The sequence below is a fragment of the Agrilus planipennis genome, unplaced genomic scaffold (genome assembly GCF_000699045.2).
Source record: "Agrilus planipennis isolate EAB-ADULT unplaced genomic scaffold, Apla_2.0 scaffold6, whole genome shotgun sequence".
In the NCBI taxonomy this organism is placed as follows: Eukaryota; Metazoa; Arthropoda; class Insecta; order Coleoptera; family Buprestidae; genus Agrilus; species Agrilus planipennis.
The window spans coordinates 2892292-2907197 of NW_020439302.1; the positions used below are offsets into that span (position 1 = coordinate 2892292).

The window sequence follows — 14906 nt, forward strand, 5'->3', positions numbered from 1 at the left end:
CTAATATGAATTTATTAAAATCTTCTACTGTCTGCAATGGAAAACTTGTTAAAATAAGTTTTACAAAACAAATTTTAAACTACCGAAACAACAACAAAATTGCAATAATTTCCTGATATGGAAATATCAGTAAACAAGAAAAACAAAACAGTTAATTATTTCAAAATTCTTTTTTAAATCAACATTAACCTAATAGAATTTACTGCATGGAAAATTTTATTTGCACAATATCGCGTTAATTTCAACAATTAAAAGAATTAAAAAGGGAAATTCCTACTAAGTATAAAACGTGCTCCAAAAGATTAATTAAAAACATCTGGCTTTGTTTTCAGCCTCTACTTACATAATCAAACATGAATATAGGTTCTCATTTGTTGTTAAAACTCATCTAAAAAAATAAAAAACCTAACGAAGTCTATCAAATTAATATTTCAAGCAGTAGTCAAGTCAAATACATATGCCCATATTTTAAACTAAGAAAATATTACTCTCAATAAAAAAATGTCAACTTTGCAGTTACAGTAAATGTTACGTAATCATGTAAATTGCATATTACTTAAACGACCAGCAACCAGAAAATAAGTACGTATATACATGTCTGTTTAATTACGTATTAGACAATATTTTTTTTTGTGATCGGAGTACAAATTTATGTATTACTATATTCAACCTTCATTTTGGTTTCTGTTAGTTTGCATAGCCGACGAAAATTAATAAATAAACAATCTCCCAGCAGGTGTTCTAATTATTATACATATTGCAAAATTATTTGTATCTATATTACATACGTTATCTTTATCTTACAATCAAATAGGCACAAATACGTCCAGGTGTGTGTAATACTCCTATTCATTCAATAAGATTACAATGGTATTACTTGCAATTTTCATTTAAAACGAGACGTATGATTATAGTATAATAGTACATACTCATTTAATTCGTTAATAACAAAATTCATTGGAATTTAACTAATAATAAGATAATGAAGATGCAAGACAGAGATTCATCTGCAGATCCATCCGCCTTGTATCTTGATTACCATTAAAAAAAACTACTCTAGAGAAGTCCCTACAAGTAGCACGAAACATTGGCGGTTGTTTTTTTTATTTTAAATAAATAACCTATAACCCTTCTTGTCTTTTATTTCACACTAAGTACTAAATAGGGAAATAATGGAGAATTAAATTGTTGTCAAGTGGTTCACAATTGTTTATCTTCGATCTTTTTGCAATTACTTAATATTTAAACGATTTGACCTTTGGCAGATGAACATATGATTCAATCTTGACCAACACTGGTATAATGCGCCAAAAAACTAATAATTAATATAATCGCTCGGTTGTTAATAATTGTCTCATTTTTTTTCTTTAATTTAGCAATTTAAGAAACAATAGAATTGCTTATTCAGGTTTTTATATTAACTTCAATCGTTTCTATTATGACAATGCAAAATCTTCAACGTTGTTTGAACAAAACGTTTTAAAGCAAATGAAAAATCAATAGGTCAACCTTTTTTCTGTAAGAGGGTGTTTATAATTAATTAAAATAACCTATTCTGTACGGCAACATCAATTCCATATAAGGCTAATTGAAGTAATAATCTGGAGTAGTGTATATTGAGTGATGGTAACAGAATTTAAATTAAATTGGTTGTTACAAAACACTTATTAAAATACATATGTATGTAGTTATATAATAAGTGTATCTAAAGTGCCTATGTATCAATTAAGTATTGGTTTTAATACATAAGAAAATCTAAACGAACAATAATTTGTTTGGTCAAAAGCTGCTGTTAATTTTTATTAATTGTAACAATCTTAACCATCTGTAATCTTAATATCATGATGACAAGATGGTCACATCAACAACAAAATTGAACCATTTGAATAAAATGAAGTTGAATGAAATATTCAATGCAAGATTCAAAAATAAGATTATAAAAAAATAGGTTATGAAAAAAGAAATGATAAAAATGATTTCATTTAATTACTAATAAAAATTAATTTTTATTCCGAAACAGTAACTTTTAATTTTAATTTTTAAGTTAACTCCTAAAACCCATGAAAATTTCATTACATCTGATTTTATCTTCAAACGCCGACTTTCGATTTTCATATTATACAATTGCAAAAATGATTTAATTAAAAAAAAAATGATAAAACCACAAACCATTTAGGCAAATAATTTGAGAAAACATTGGCAGATTAGATAGCAACTGAATCGATCTCTTAATTTCAAACTGTAGTACCTATTTACAAAAAACTGATAATTTTTATCAGTAAAAAAAGGCAACACAATTTGGAGAGAGGCAATAATTAATATCAGAATCAAGTGAATTGTGCTGGAATTAAAAACCTCCCAGTAGCTTTTTACGTGTCACTCGCTTTATGTTACCGCAATTTAATCAATGAACAACAGTAATGTACCAAAACACATGTCTAAACCTTTGACTTGTACAAAAAGGCTAAACATTATCAATAAAAGTAATTTTCCGTGACAGGTACAATAAATGTCTTTGTTTTAACGATTTTTAGATAAATTGTGCTCAGACAATACGTAATACCATTCCATAGAGGAATTCTAGATCAATTTTTCCTTTTCAGTTTCCCACAATAACGCTTAGTTTTTGAACTACCAACGATTAAAAATTAACTAATAGAAATGGGCTGTTTGCAAGTAGGGGATGCAGATAGAGTTGCCACGCGTACTTTATTATAAAGTAGTGTAGTCTATTTCGACTGTGCGTACGTTATACTTTACAAGACACATAAAGTACGCAAAAATACTTTATTTAAGGCCTTAAGTAAACATCGTAATTTTGTAAGCGATTATTCGAAATTCAGAGTATTTTTACATCAATAACATTGCACAGAAAAATGGCAAGCCATATTTACGGAACAACCTGATTTCCCAAATCTGTTCAAAGTAGTGTGTGTCACTTTTGCTATCCGTTCCGGCCACTTCAGCATTTACAGAAAGAGTATTTCTCTGTTATGAACGCAAAGTGGCGGGACGACAGGAATAAAGCTTCATTAAAACTAATTAAAAATGAACTTTGAGTTTACTTAAATCTTTGTTTGCCATGTTTAGAGGCTATTAATCTATTTGAGAGCAACAACAATTTGTTACTGGCTGCTAGGTGTAACAAAAAATATGTTTATGCTGAGTACTTTTTTTTAAACCTTTTAGTCGAAAAATACTTTATGTCATGCCTGAAAAGGTGGCAACCCTAAAGGCAGACAACTAAAAGTCACACATCATCATTATTCGAAAATCAAATGACGATAAGTGATTTTACCAAAAATACTGTTTACATGTTTTCTACGAAACGTATTATCGAAGTCTAGATTGTCAAATTACACGCCACAATAGCCTTGACTTTTGATTTCGCATTCTGAGCCTGCAGAATAATCTGACAATAAGTAATTTTCAACACAGCGAATAATATAGGTACTTACATAAAAAGTAACACATATCGAAGATTTTATGTGAAAAAACATGTCTTGAAGTACGCGGAAGAGACATCTCATAGTTTTAAAAGCAATAAAAAGCAATTAGAATCAATACATTGATCTATCGATGGAAGAGAATGGAGAAAAAGTGAAAGAAAAACAATGCTAGATACATGCAATAAAAAACGAGGTGAACAACAATTTTCTCGATAAGTAATAATGTTGACAAAGTAGTTTTTTTCGATATAAAAAATAACGAATGCACAGGAAACAAACGACATGGTTTTTTGCAATCATCGCCGGTAGTAAAACATATTATGACAGTAAGGGCAAAATTAAATTGAACTGACTTTTCCCTGCGATCATTAACATATGCTACACGATAAGAGGTACAAAAAATAATTTTATAGCCTGGCATATTATGATAGTAATACCAAAATTAAATTTTACTAACTTCTTATTAAGGTCATTAATATGTCAATTGGTAGGAAGCACAATAAATGATTTAATGTCCATGCATATTGGGATAGTAAGGGCAAAATTGAATTAAACTAACTTTTCTGTACGGCCATCATAAGTCATAACAATCAAAAGTCATTTTATTTATGATTAAATATTACCTGTTATAGTACAGACAAAATTAAATTGAACTAACTTTTCCCTGCGATCATTAACATACACTACACGACAAGATGTACTAAAAATTATTTTATAGCCTGGCATATTATGATAGTAATACCAAAATTAAATTTTACTAACTTCTTATTAAGGTCATTAATATGTCAATTGGTAAGAAGCACAATAAATGGTTTAATGTCCATGCATAGTAAGGGCAAAATTGAATTAAACTAACTATTCTGTACGGCCATCATAAGTCATAACAATCGAGAGTCATTTTATTTATGATTAGATATATTACCGATTACAGTACAGACAAAATTAAATTGAACTAGCTTTTCCTTGCGATCATTAAAATATGCTACACGACAAGAGGTACAAAAAATTACTTTATAGCCTGGCATATTATGATAGTAATACCAAAATTAAATTTTACTAACTTCTTATTAAGGTCATTAATATGTCAATTGGTAGGAAGCACAATAAATGATTTAATGTCCATGCATATTGGGATAGTAAGGGCAAAATTGAATTAAACTAACTTTTCTGTACGGCCATCATAAGTCATAACAATCAAAAGTCATTTTATTTATGATTAAATATTACCTGTTATAGTACAGACAAAATTAAATTGAACTAACTTTTCCTTGCGATCATTAACATACACTACACGACAAGATGTACTAAAAATTATTTTATAGCCTGGCATATTATGATAGTAATACCAAAATTAAATTTTACTAACTTCTTATTAAGGTCATTAATATGTCAATTGGTAAGAAGCACAATAAATGATTTAATGTCCATGCATATTGGGATAGTAAGGGCAAAATTGAATTAAACTAACTTTTCTGTACGGCCATCATAAGTCATAACAATCAAAAGTCATTTTATTTATGATTAAATATTACCTGTTATAGTACAGACAAAATTAAATTGAACTAACTTTTCCTTGCGATNTCGTTTTCAAACCTACCCAAGAAGGATGTCCATATGCGTTCAAACCAAAATCGACTAAATTTTGTACAAAACCGAAAAAGTAAAAAAACAAGTACTGCTGACGTAATCACCATCCAAACCCGCCCCCATCCCCCATGTCATCAAAAATAATCAGAGCAGACACCCCCTTCGCCCCTGTAATTCTTACGTAATACTTGAACGGTCCCTTACCCATTAGATAACATGAATATTTTATTCGTCATTATTGGTTCAATATAGGCGACAAACAAAAAAAATCGATCAAATTCCACGTAGGGCCCAATTAACTATTCCTACACCCAATCTGGTCCAAATACATATTGTACTGTTTTCAGATTTTTGCTACCTTACTAGCGGCATCTTCTCAGATACCAGTGGGCGTATCCGTAGCGTATTCGGCAGTACTGGTGCCTCAGCTAGAAAGCCCAGAAAGTGATATTAAAGTTACCGTAACGGAAAGTTCGTGGATTGGTAAGAAAAAATCCTTCTAATTAGGGATTCGGGTCTAAAAGTCATCGTTGGTTTGAGTTGCTTTCTAACGTTTCGCTAGCCAGAGTGGCGACTTCTTCAGAGGTGTTTCCACCTACAATGACGGATGTGGACTGACGAATTCTCCAACGCAAGTTGTATCTATTCCGCTGGGTAGGAAACGGGGCTTGTTTGGGTTTAGTCAACCGTTGGGATGTTCCTGAGGGTCAGGTTTCAGATATGGTTGAGTCTGAGGGTCTTCTCTTTCTTTTTGAACATCTCCGGATGTTTTTGGATCTCGATAGCCTCTCTAACTACCTGGCTGTGATAGCCGTTGACCGAAAGTAACAATTTGCAGTTCTCAAAGAGTATTTTTTGGTCACCATTACTCAGTAAGTGTTCGGCAGCACTTTTCAGGGTGTCCTAGCTGGTATCTTGCTTTACGCTCCCTCAGTCTCGTTCCCGTCGATCTCTTAGTAGTTCCTATGTAGACCTTTCCACAGGAACAGGTTATTCGGTAAACCCCTGAGGCTGAAAGAGGATTCCTTTTGACCTCAGTTGATCGGATGGTCTGATGGATCTTCTCTGTAGGTTTAAAGATGATTCTGATGTCGCGTGTCTTCAAGACTCTGTCAATTTGATCCATGACCTTAGGGACATATCGTACCAGAAAGATAGTGCGACTTTCGTTGATCCATGTTATCTTTAGGCTGTTCGTTGATCTCTCTAACTGGCTCTTTTTGTAACCATTCGCCCCGAAGGCGGTCTTGAAGTGTCCCAGTTCCGTCTGAAAATTTTCCGGTTCGCAGATCCTTCAAGTTGTCCTAATGTCATAATTCTAACTTGTGTGATGTTTGGATAAAGCGTGCAGATACCTGTCCATATCTGTGAGTTTCCCATATACCATGTGGTCCAATTTGTTGTCTCATTTCCCCACTGGTTGGTCTTCTCAGTCTCCATGGTGAACTGGTTGCTTGGATGTCATCCGTTCAGGTGTTGGAGGAAGTGATTCAGCTTATCTATTCCGTGTTCCCAAATTAAGACCTTTAGACTCGAATCAGAATAGCATCAGTTAACCAACTGGCCACGAAACTCTTTACCAATTTGTTATATAGGAACAATTTTTAATCTTGATTTTATTACAGCTAGTTGTGTAGCATTAGTGGTACCATTGGGGTCGATTGCAAGTGGCTTCCTAATGGACAGGATAGGACGTTTGAACACCATCAAGTTAACCGCGATACCCAACACCATAGGATGGGCCCTCATCGCACTAGCAACGAATGCTCCAATGCTATTAATCGGACGATTATTAACGGGGTTTGGAGGGGGTACGATGAAAATTATATACACAGGGTGACGTACAAGGAAACTTAAATCACTTTACTTTTTAGCTATTGGTACAGGTCCTGCAATTGTTTATATCACCGAAATAGCAAGGCCTGATATGAGAGGTGCTCTCATATGTACTTTTGCATCGTGTGCCTCTTTTGGTGAGTGAACTGTTGTTGATTTTCATAGTCATTAGTGTCCATTAGCTGTATTAGTCACTTTTTGACTCCATTCATATTAGTGAGGTATCAACCCTCTCCCACTTTTACAAATCCCATGTCCCACCTTGCAGAGCTTTATGATGCATGGACAGCCTCTTAGTCATTACTCTACATTGCAATTTTTATTCTAAGTCCGGAACTACTTTCGTGGACATCAAGGGATAATTCTGAGATTGTTTTAGGGATGCTCCTAACATATCTACAGGGATGGGTCTCGGATTGGCGTGTTTTGGCATGGAGTACCATAGCGTATAGCATCATTCCCGTAATATTCCTTTGGTTCATTCAGGAGAGTCCATTGTGGCTGGTCAGCAAAGGAAAAAACGAAAGGGCCAAGAAGTCGCTGGAGTGGTTCCACAAATACCATGATATGCGTATCTGTTCAAACTAATTTAATATGTTGGCTGACACACAAATATCTCGTAAGAAGAAAATGATTTGTTTTCCAGGAAACATTATATATCAGACCAAACTACTATATATACAATCAGTTATAAGTAGTTTGTGTGATACGAATATTTCTAAACCTTTTGAAATAAAAACTGCAACATTCTGTTGATCGATATTAACATGAAATGCATATTCATCTACTGATAACGCTGATATAGTTTGATAATAGTGCACTAACTAAAAATGTCAAATCATTTTACACCACGTTTCGCAATCAGTAATGATCAATAACAATGATTGCACTGTTTCAAAGGGGCCATTAAAATAGTTGCAGTTGTCTTGGTTCTTACACTTAGTTTCACCCTTCGTTTCAGTTTATTTTCCTGCTTTTAATCTATGAACCCTGATTTTTGAAGAAACCTCATTTGTATTATGGATCCATTAGGGTAAGACATTGAAGCATCACAAAATATTTGTATTTCTCTTTTTTATGATCCCTTTTCAGGGCAAGCTGTTACAGCTTACATAAGTAAGTTTTTTTTTACACGATATAGCGATATATTTAAAAATAGACCTTTTATAGAATTGATCCTTCTACAGGACCGTCGTACGACCGGAAACGGGATGAAAACCTTACAGAAGTAACAGCAAGCACCAAATCACTTAGTTTTTATGACAATAAAACGTTTAAAAGTTTATTACCACAAGTAAGTCTTAGCAAAAATTAGTTATCGTTTGGGAAGGTTCTCGAACTTTCTAGAAAATTTCGACGAATTTTTTACCTTACCTATATATATATAAATGTAGATACTGTTATGTATTATATCGTAACTATAAAGTACTTTTATAGGCATTTTACAGCAGGGGAAGTCCACATTGCACATTTTTTAAAGTTCGAGTTATTCCTTAATAATAATAATAATAATAAAAAGTAGAATGAAACAAAGTCACGAAACCATACCGACGTATACAGAAACGTGATATAAAGAGCCGGATTTTATAGATCATTAATGGCTTACTTCATAATAATGGTTTCTTTTTAAAAAATAAAACAATTACAAAAAGTCATCATCATAAGGTCGTCAGTCCTAAGACTGGTTGTACACGCATTACCACTCTTTCCTACCCTGCGCTAATCTTCGCATTTCCTTAAATCTAGAACATCCCACATCCTAAACTATTTGCGAACAGTAATCTAATCATGGTCTACCTCTACCCCTCCTCATGCCTGAGAAAGTGTCCTACCAACCTATCTCGCCTATTTTTTATTAACGTCCATGGAGTCCTCTGTTCTCCTATTCTTTCTAATACCTCTTCATTTCTAACATTCTCTATCCATGGTATCCTCTTCATTCGGCGGTAACACCACATTTCGGACGCTTCTAACCTTTTCTTTTCCACAGCGCCCATCGTCTATGTTTCGCACCCATACAGTGCCGCGCTCTAAACACACCTTTAGCAACCTTTTTGAAATTTCTAAATTAACTATTCGCAAGCATAGAAGTGACTTCTTCTTATTGAAGGCGACTCGACCCTGGGCTATCCTCTGCTTTATATCCCTACTACTTATTCCGTCCTGACTTATCTTACTTCCTAGATACCTAAAATCAGCCACTTCTTCTAATTTTTCGTCTTCTATCTTTATATTCGTTTATTACAAAAAAGTATCTGGTAGAAAATATATGTTACATGCAAATCAAGACGACACAAAACACGATCCAGAGTACACAAAAAACTGTAAATCTCACGAAGAGTACACTATTCCTATATCCAATCTGGTCCAAGTATTTTACTATATTTTCAGATTTTTGNTTATTTCTTATTTAACGTAAATTTGTTTTAGGGCAAGCTGCTACAGCTTACAGTAAGTATATTCTTTACTTTGTACTGGAAGGTATTTTAAAAGAAGCCTTTTTTAGAATTGATCCTTCTACAGGATATTCGTACGACCAGAAACAGGAAGAGAAACTAATAGAAATAATAGCAAGCACCAAATCACTTAGTTTTTATGACAATAAAACGTTCAAAAGTTTATTACCACAAGTAAGTGTATTTTCATTTATTATTATACTATGTGCGGCGCAAAGACCGTGAGAAGACATAAAAAAACACTTAAACACAATTAATTAATTAATTAATCAAGTTTTCGTAATCGCGAAAACCTTATCAATTTACGTTTTTACCATTAGATTTACTTGTTGATTTCCAAAAATTAACTGTTAATATCGTCAAATTGTTTTATTATTTCGAGGCCAAAGAGTACATGACACATTACTATTTGATAATATTATCAATTTTAATTTATTTAAAACACATTCGTAGTGTGTAGGAACATTTGTAATTATACATATAAAGTACTAAATAGTAACTAGAGAGAATTTGCATTTTAGTTGTTATTATTAATTAGTCCTTAATGATAATGAGAAAGTAAAAATGAAACAATATCACGAAACTACTTGTATTCGTATAGACATAAGTAATTGTGTGACAATTTTATAAATAAATAATGAATAGTTAGAATAATTCCTTCGTAGTATGTTCTTATTCAGGTCATAAATATCATACATATATTAGCAAAAAAATAACTTATGGTAATAAGCGGCAAATCAGGACTATACGGGGGTGATAGTCTTTGGTATTCAGAATACATACACAAACAACTGCAAATTCTACAAAGTCCTCAGTGAAATATTCCTATACTCGATCTGGTCTAAGGATTTCCCTTTCTTTTTAGATTTTTGCTACATTACTAGCATCATCTTTTCATATAGCAGTAGGCGTATCATTAGCGTATTCAGCAGTATTAGTGCCACAACTAGAGAGTCCAGAAAGTGATATTAAAGTTACCGTAACCGAAAGTTCATGGATAGGTAAGCTAAATCCTATTCCCTCAAACACTAGTATTTCTTTTTAAATGTTTATTTTATTACAGCCAGTTGTGTAGCGTTAGTGGTGCCATTAGGGTCCATCGGAAGTGGCTTCCTAATGGACAGGATAGGACGTTTGAACACCATCAAGTTAGCCGCAATACCCAACAGCATAGGGTGGGCCCTCATCGCACTCGCAACTAACCCTCCCATGCTTTTAATAGGACGATTGTTAACAGGGTTTGGAGGGGGTAAGAACGAAATTATATACAGTTGCAGGGTAGCGAATAAAAATATTAAAATTATTTTTAATTTTAGCCGTTGGTACGGGCCCAGCAATTGTTTATATAACCGAAATAGCAAGGCCTGATATGAGAGGTGCCCTGTTATGTACCTGCCCGTTGTACGCCTCTTTTGGTGAGTAAATGTTTGTTACAATTGGTAATATTTCGAAGAACAATCATATATTATTAATTAAAGGGATGGTAATAACGTATCTACAGGGTTGGTTCTCCAGTTGGCGTATTGTAGCGTGGAGTTCTATAGTGTACACCATTGTCCCCGTGTTATGTCTATGGTTTACTTACGAAAGTCCCACCTGGTTGGTTAGTAAAGGGAAAAACGAAAGGGCCAAGAAGTCGCTGGAGTGGCTTCACAAATATCAAAGCAAAAATCCTGAACAGATATTAGCATTAGAAAATAATAGAAATAAATCAACTAGGAATAGATGATAGATTTTATGGCAGCATTGAAGATAGAATTATTAGTAAGATTTTTTTATTTTCAACCACATATTTAAATAAGATAATGAGCAAAAATTTTTGGAAACACCAAGGGCAGAGAGTATGTAAATTATCACCCCATACAAAGATGAAAGTGGAAACCACACAGAAGGTGGTAAAATCTTTGCTTAACAGGGTAAGAATGTAACTTCTATCTCGGGAAGAGAACGACGCCCTTTCGTTTCGAAAATTAGAAGGGCATTGTAAGAACTATGTTATTAATTAATGTGATAAGTATGCGGATTTTGTATTAACGTATTAAAAATCGGGGAATACGTCAACCGACGAAGCATCATGACGTATTTGAAACGCCTACAACTGATAGTAATACCAAAATTGAATTAAACTAACTTTTCTGTACGGCCATCATAAGTCATAACAATCAAAAGTCATTTTATTTATGATTAAATATTACCTATTACAGTACAGACAAAATTAAATTGAACTAGCTTTTCCTTGCGATCATTAACATATGCTACACGACAAGAGGTACAAAAAATAATTTTATAGCCTGGCATATTATGATAGTAATACCAAAATTAAATTTCACTAACTTCTTATTAAGGTCATTAATATGTCAATTGGTAGGAAGCACAATAAATGATTTAATGTCCATGCATATTGGGATAGTAAGGGCAAAATTGAATTAAACNCAGGTAGGTACCTGCATTCGTTCATTGTCTTCCTCTTTATAGTACTGATTTTACTCCTCATTTTATCTTTCGTTCAACCCATTTATTTACAGGCCGTTGGTAGTGACATTAACCCATACATGGCGTCCGTATTGATAGGTACCGTTCGATTTTTAATGTCGATGGTAAACACAGTATTGCTTAAAAGGTTCCCAAAAAGGATCCTGATGATGGTCAGTTGTTGCGGTATGGCCGTTTGCATGTTCGTTTCTGGTCTTTTCACGCAATGGATACACGAAGGTGGAGTACCTTTTCACATTCATTCAATACCTTTATTTTATATAAGTACCTCGAAATCAATATTTATCAAATCAATAGTGACTTTAGACTTAACCATAACTTCAAGGATTAAGATCCGCCTTAAGTATAAATTCCAGCATAATTTACTCCTTAACTTTTATACCTTCCTCCGCTATATCCCATCGAATTATTCTCCTTCAAAGTGTGACCTAATTGAATAAAATAAAACAAAATTTCACAACCTTTTAATTTCACAAGAAATAATTGTTTCGTTAATCCTCAGACTCAAATATTTACTAGTATCTATTACATAGTATAGAGTGTAACTGGGGGTAGCTCAAGTTTCTAACTAGAAACTAAAGAAAAAAACCTATATATTTGGAAAATAATAAATATAAAGAATTAGGAGTATTACTAAACGACTAAACCGAATGTAATAATTGCCCACTTCCAAATTTGTTTTGAACAACCCCTGGGGTAGGTAGGTAACACCTACAATACTTTGTGATATTAGTGGTAATTACTGGAAGTTTGAGGAAGGCAAGATTGGCGAAACAATTGTTACTTGTGAAATAAAAGTGTGTAAAAACGTTGTTGTCTTATTTTATTCATTGAAATAGATTTTTATCAAGTACAGATCGAATCTGTTCACCTATCTTGAGAGTCCAAAAATTTAGCCATTCCAAAGTAATCCAACCAAATGGAAAATCAATTCCTTCCAACAGGTTTCAATATTATTGATTTTATTTATCTCGCTGTACATTTTAGGAACAACTAATCTCACATGGGTTCCCGTGGTGGCCCTTCTCATGTATGTGGTGACATCCATGATAGGACTTCTGGCAATCCCATGGACCATGACAGCAGAGATGTTCCCGTTGGATATCCGGGGCGTAGCCCATAGCATTGCCGTCGGGATAGCGAACATACTCATGTTTGCGGCAGTTCAAAGTTACAGGTCCCTCGACGTAGCCCTGGGGGGCGCCCACGCCGTCCAATATTTCTACGGGATTGTATCCCTCTCGGGGCTCATTTACGTGTTCATTTTCGTCCCGGAAACGTACGGGAAGAAATTGTCGGAAATCGAAGAGTATTTTAACAACAACACCATCTACTTGACGCAGAAATTGAGGGCAAAAAAGGAGAAGAAAAAACTGGCTCAAAATAGGAATCCGATAGTAAAAAATTCTAAAATAAAAAAGGAAGGTAGCAAGAACAACGACAACAACGAGCAATGTGAGAAAATGATACCTGCTTAGAAATACATATATAATTTGCATCTCGTAATGATAAACGATAGAAAAAATAACTAGTTCGTAGAAGAGCATCTCTAAACATTGTGATAAATTCTTAGGCGCAGATAATTATTATTTAATTAATTAGATATATAATAGTAATGCAAAGCAAAATATTTGGGTAAGTTGCGTACAAACAATAGCATTTTTTAATTATCTTAATGGCATTTTTTGTGTCGGTATACATACAAACGTTTACGATCTAATTTGCATTTCATTTTAATGTTAAACTGAAAATTTAAATCACAAAAACAAAGGAGATTATTAAAACATAAAAGTAATCGACAATAATATTGAATAATTTATGTGTTTATGTTGTAACGTTTATGTGACGAAGCCGAACTGTTTTCAATTTTTATTAATAAATTCTATTTATTATTTTATTGGCTTTTTAATCTTGAATGTTACCATTTGTTCTCTATTCTATGTACCGTATGCGAAAGTATACTTCGTTTACTTTCTGTAGCGATGTGACCTTCAGTTTGACCTGCGCAAAGTAGAAAAGAACAGCACTAGGCCAGAAAAGGAAGGAGACAACTCTTAACCGGTGACGAGCGTATAATCCGTACAGTACTGCACGGAAAAATTGACCATTTTATCCACTACAATTGCATTGCTCAAATGTGCTGTTATTGGTACCATTTACTACTGAAAATATCAACGAGATGTTTATTTATATCTGAAGACATATTAAAGACTTTAACGCTTGTTTTCGACTCGCACTAATATTCATGACTAAACAAAACTTTTGGCAGGTACTGTATGAAAAAGTATGTTTAATGAACAAGAGTCAAGAGTATAATGAGCTTTTTTCTCCCTACCTACGATTTTGCCAGCGCGCATCCAAGACATTGGAAGGGGCACATCGCTAGAGAAAGTAAATGAAGTATACGAATACGAATTAATACGCACTTCTGCGAAGCGGCAATGTAAAATGCTTAATATTTTTGTTATTCTAAACCCTTTAACTCGAATTTCTGCATTTTCCTGTAACTGGAGAATTAAGTGCGTATTTTACATGACAAACTGTCTCTTTAAGTCCAATTTTCTGAAAAAGCAGCCGCACAAATCACAGCTTGCGCTTTTAAGATTGTAATAAAGGTTATTAGAGGTGGACTTAACATGGACCAGGGATTGTACTGAACTCTAAAAAAATGTAGTACACCTCAACATCCTAGTGTATTTATGGGGAAAGTTGGCGTGCTCAAAGTTATAATCAACACCATGAACCAACGCAGAATCTATAGTCTGTTCAATAGGTATCGCGAATTTTGTGTTTTTATATGCCACAGTCAACATTCGGAACGCGTTCGCACACTTAATTTTGTTTCTACAACTCCAAAGTTTCAAAGGGTTTGACAGAGGGCCATTTCCGTAAGGGTCTGGCGTGGTTCTTCTTCTTACCGAGCGGCATGGCCTAGAGGTCTACACCATTGCTTAGCATTCGGGAGGACGCCGGTTCGATTCCGCGTCCGTCTGCCTTGGTCCAAGTTTTTCTGTGGTTTCCTTGGATCACTTAGGCAAATGCTGAGGCAGTAATATTCCACAGATAATCTTTCATTCTCTTCTGT

General features: G+C 33.9%; 2 protein-coding genes across 2 annotated transcripts in view; both read left to right on the plus strand.

Moving 5' to 3' along the window:
* Positions 1 to 5347: 5347 nt before the first annotated feature.
* LOC112905650 (facilitated trehalose transporter Tret1-like) lies at positions 5348 to 7460 on the plus strand (the record flags this gene model as incomplete). Its single annotated transcript, XM_025978459.1, has 4 exons — positions 5348 to 5519; positions 6662 to 6847; positions 6911 to 7009; positions 7252 to 7460. Coding segments are annotated over 4 exons (666 nt in total), but the record flags the coding sequence as incomplete, so codon positions are not given.
* Positions 7461 to 7696: 236 nt separating this feature from the next.
* The window catches only part of LOC108744891 (facilitated trehalose transporter Tret1-2 homolog), a 12118-nt gene continuing 4908 nt past the window's right edge, over positions 7697 to 14906 (plus strand). The window contains exons 1-3 of the mRNA XM_018480855.2: positions 7697 to 7905; positions 7965 to 7988; positions 8043 to 8166. Coding sequence (XP_018336357.1) covers positions 7892 to 7905; positions 7965 to 7988; positions 8043 to 8166 — 162 coding nt within the window. The 5' untranslated portion in view covers positions 7697 to 7891. The remainder of the gene's footprint in view (positions 7906 to 7964; positions 7989 to 8042; positions 8167 to 14906) is intronic.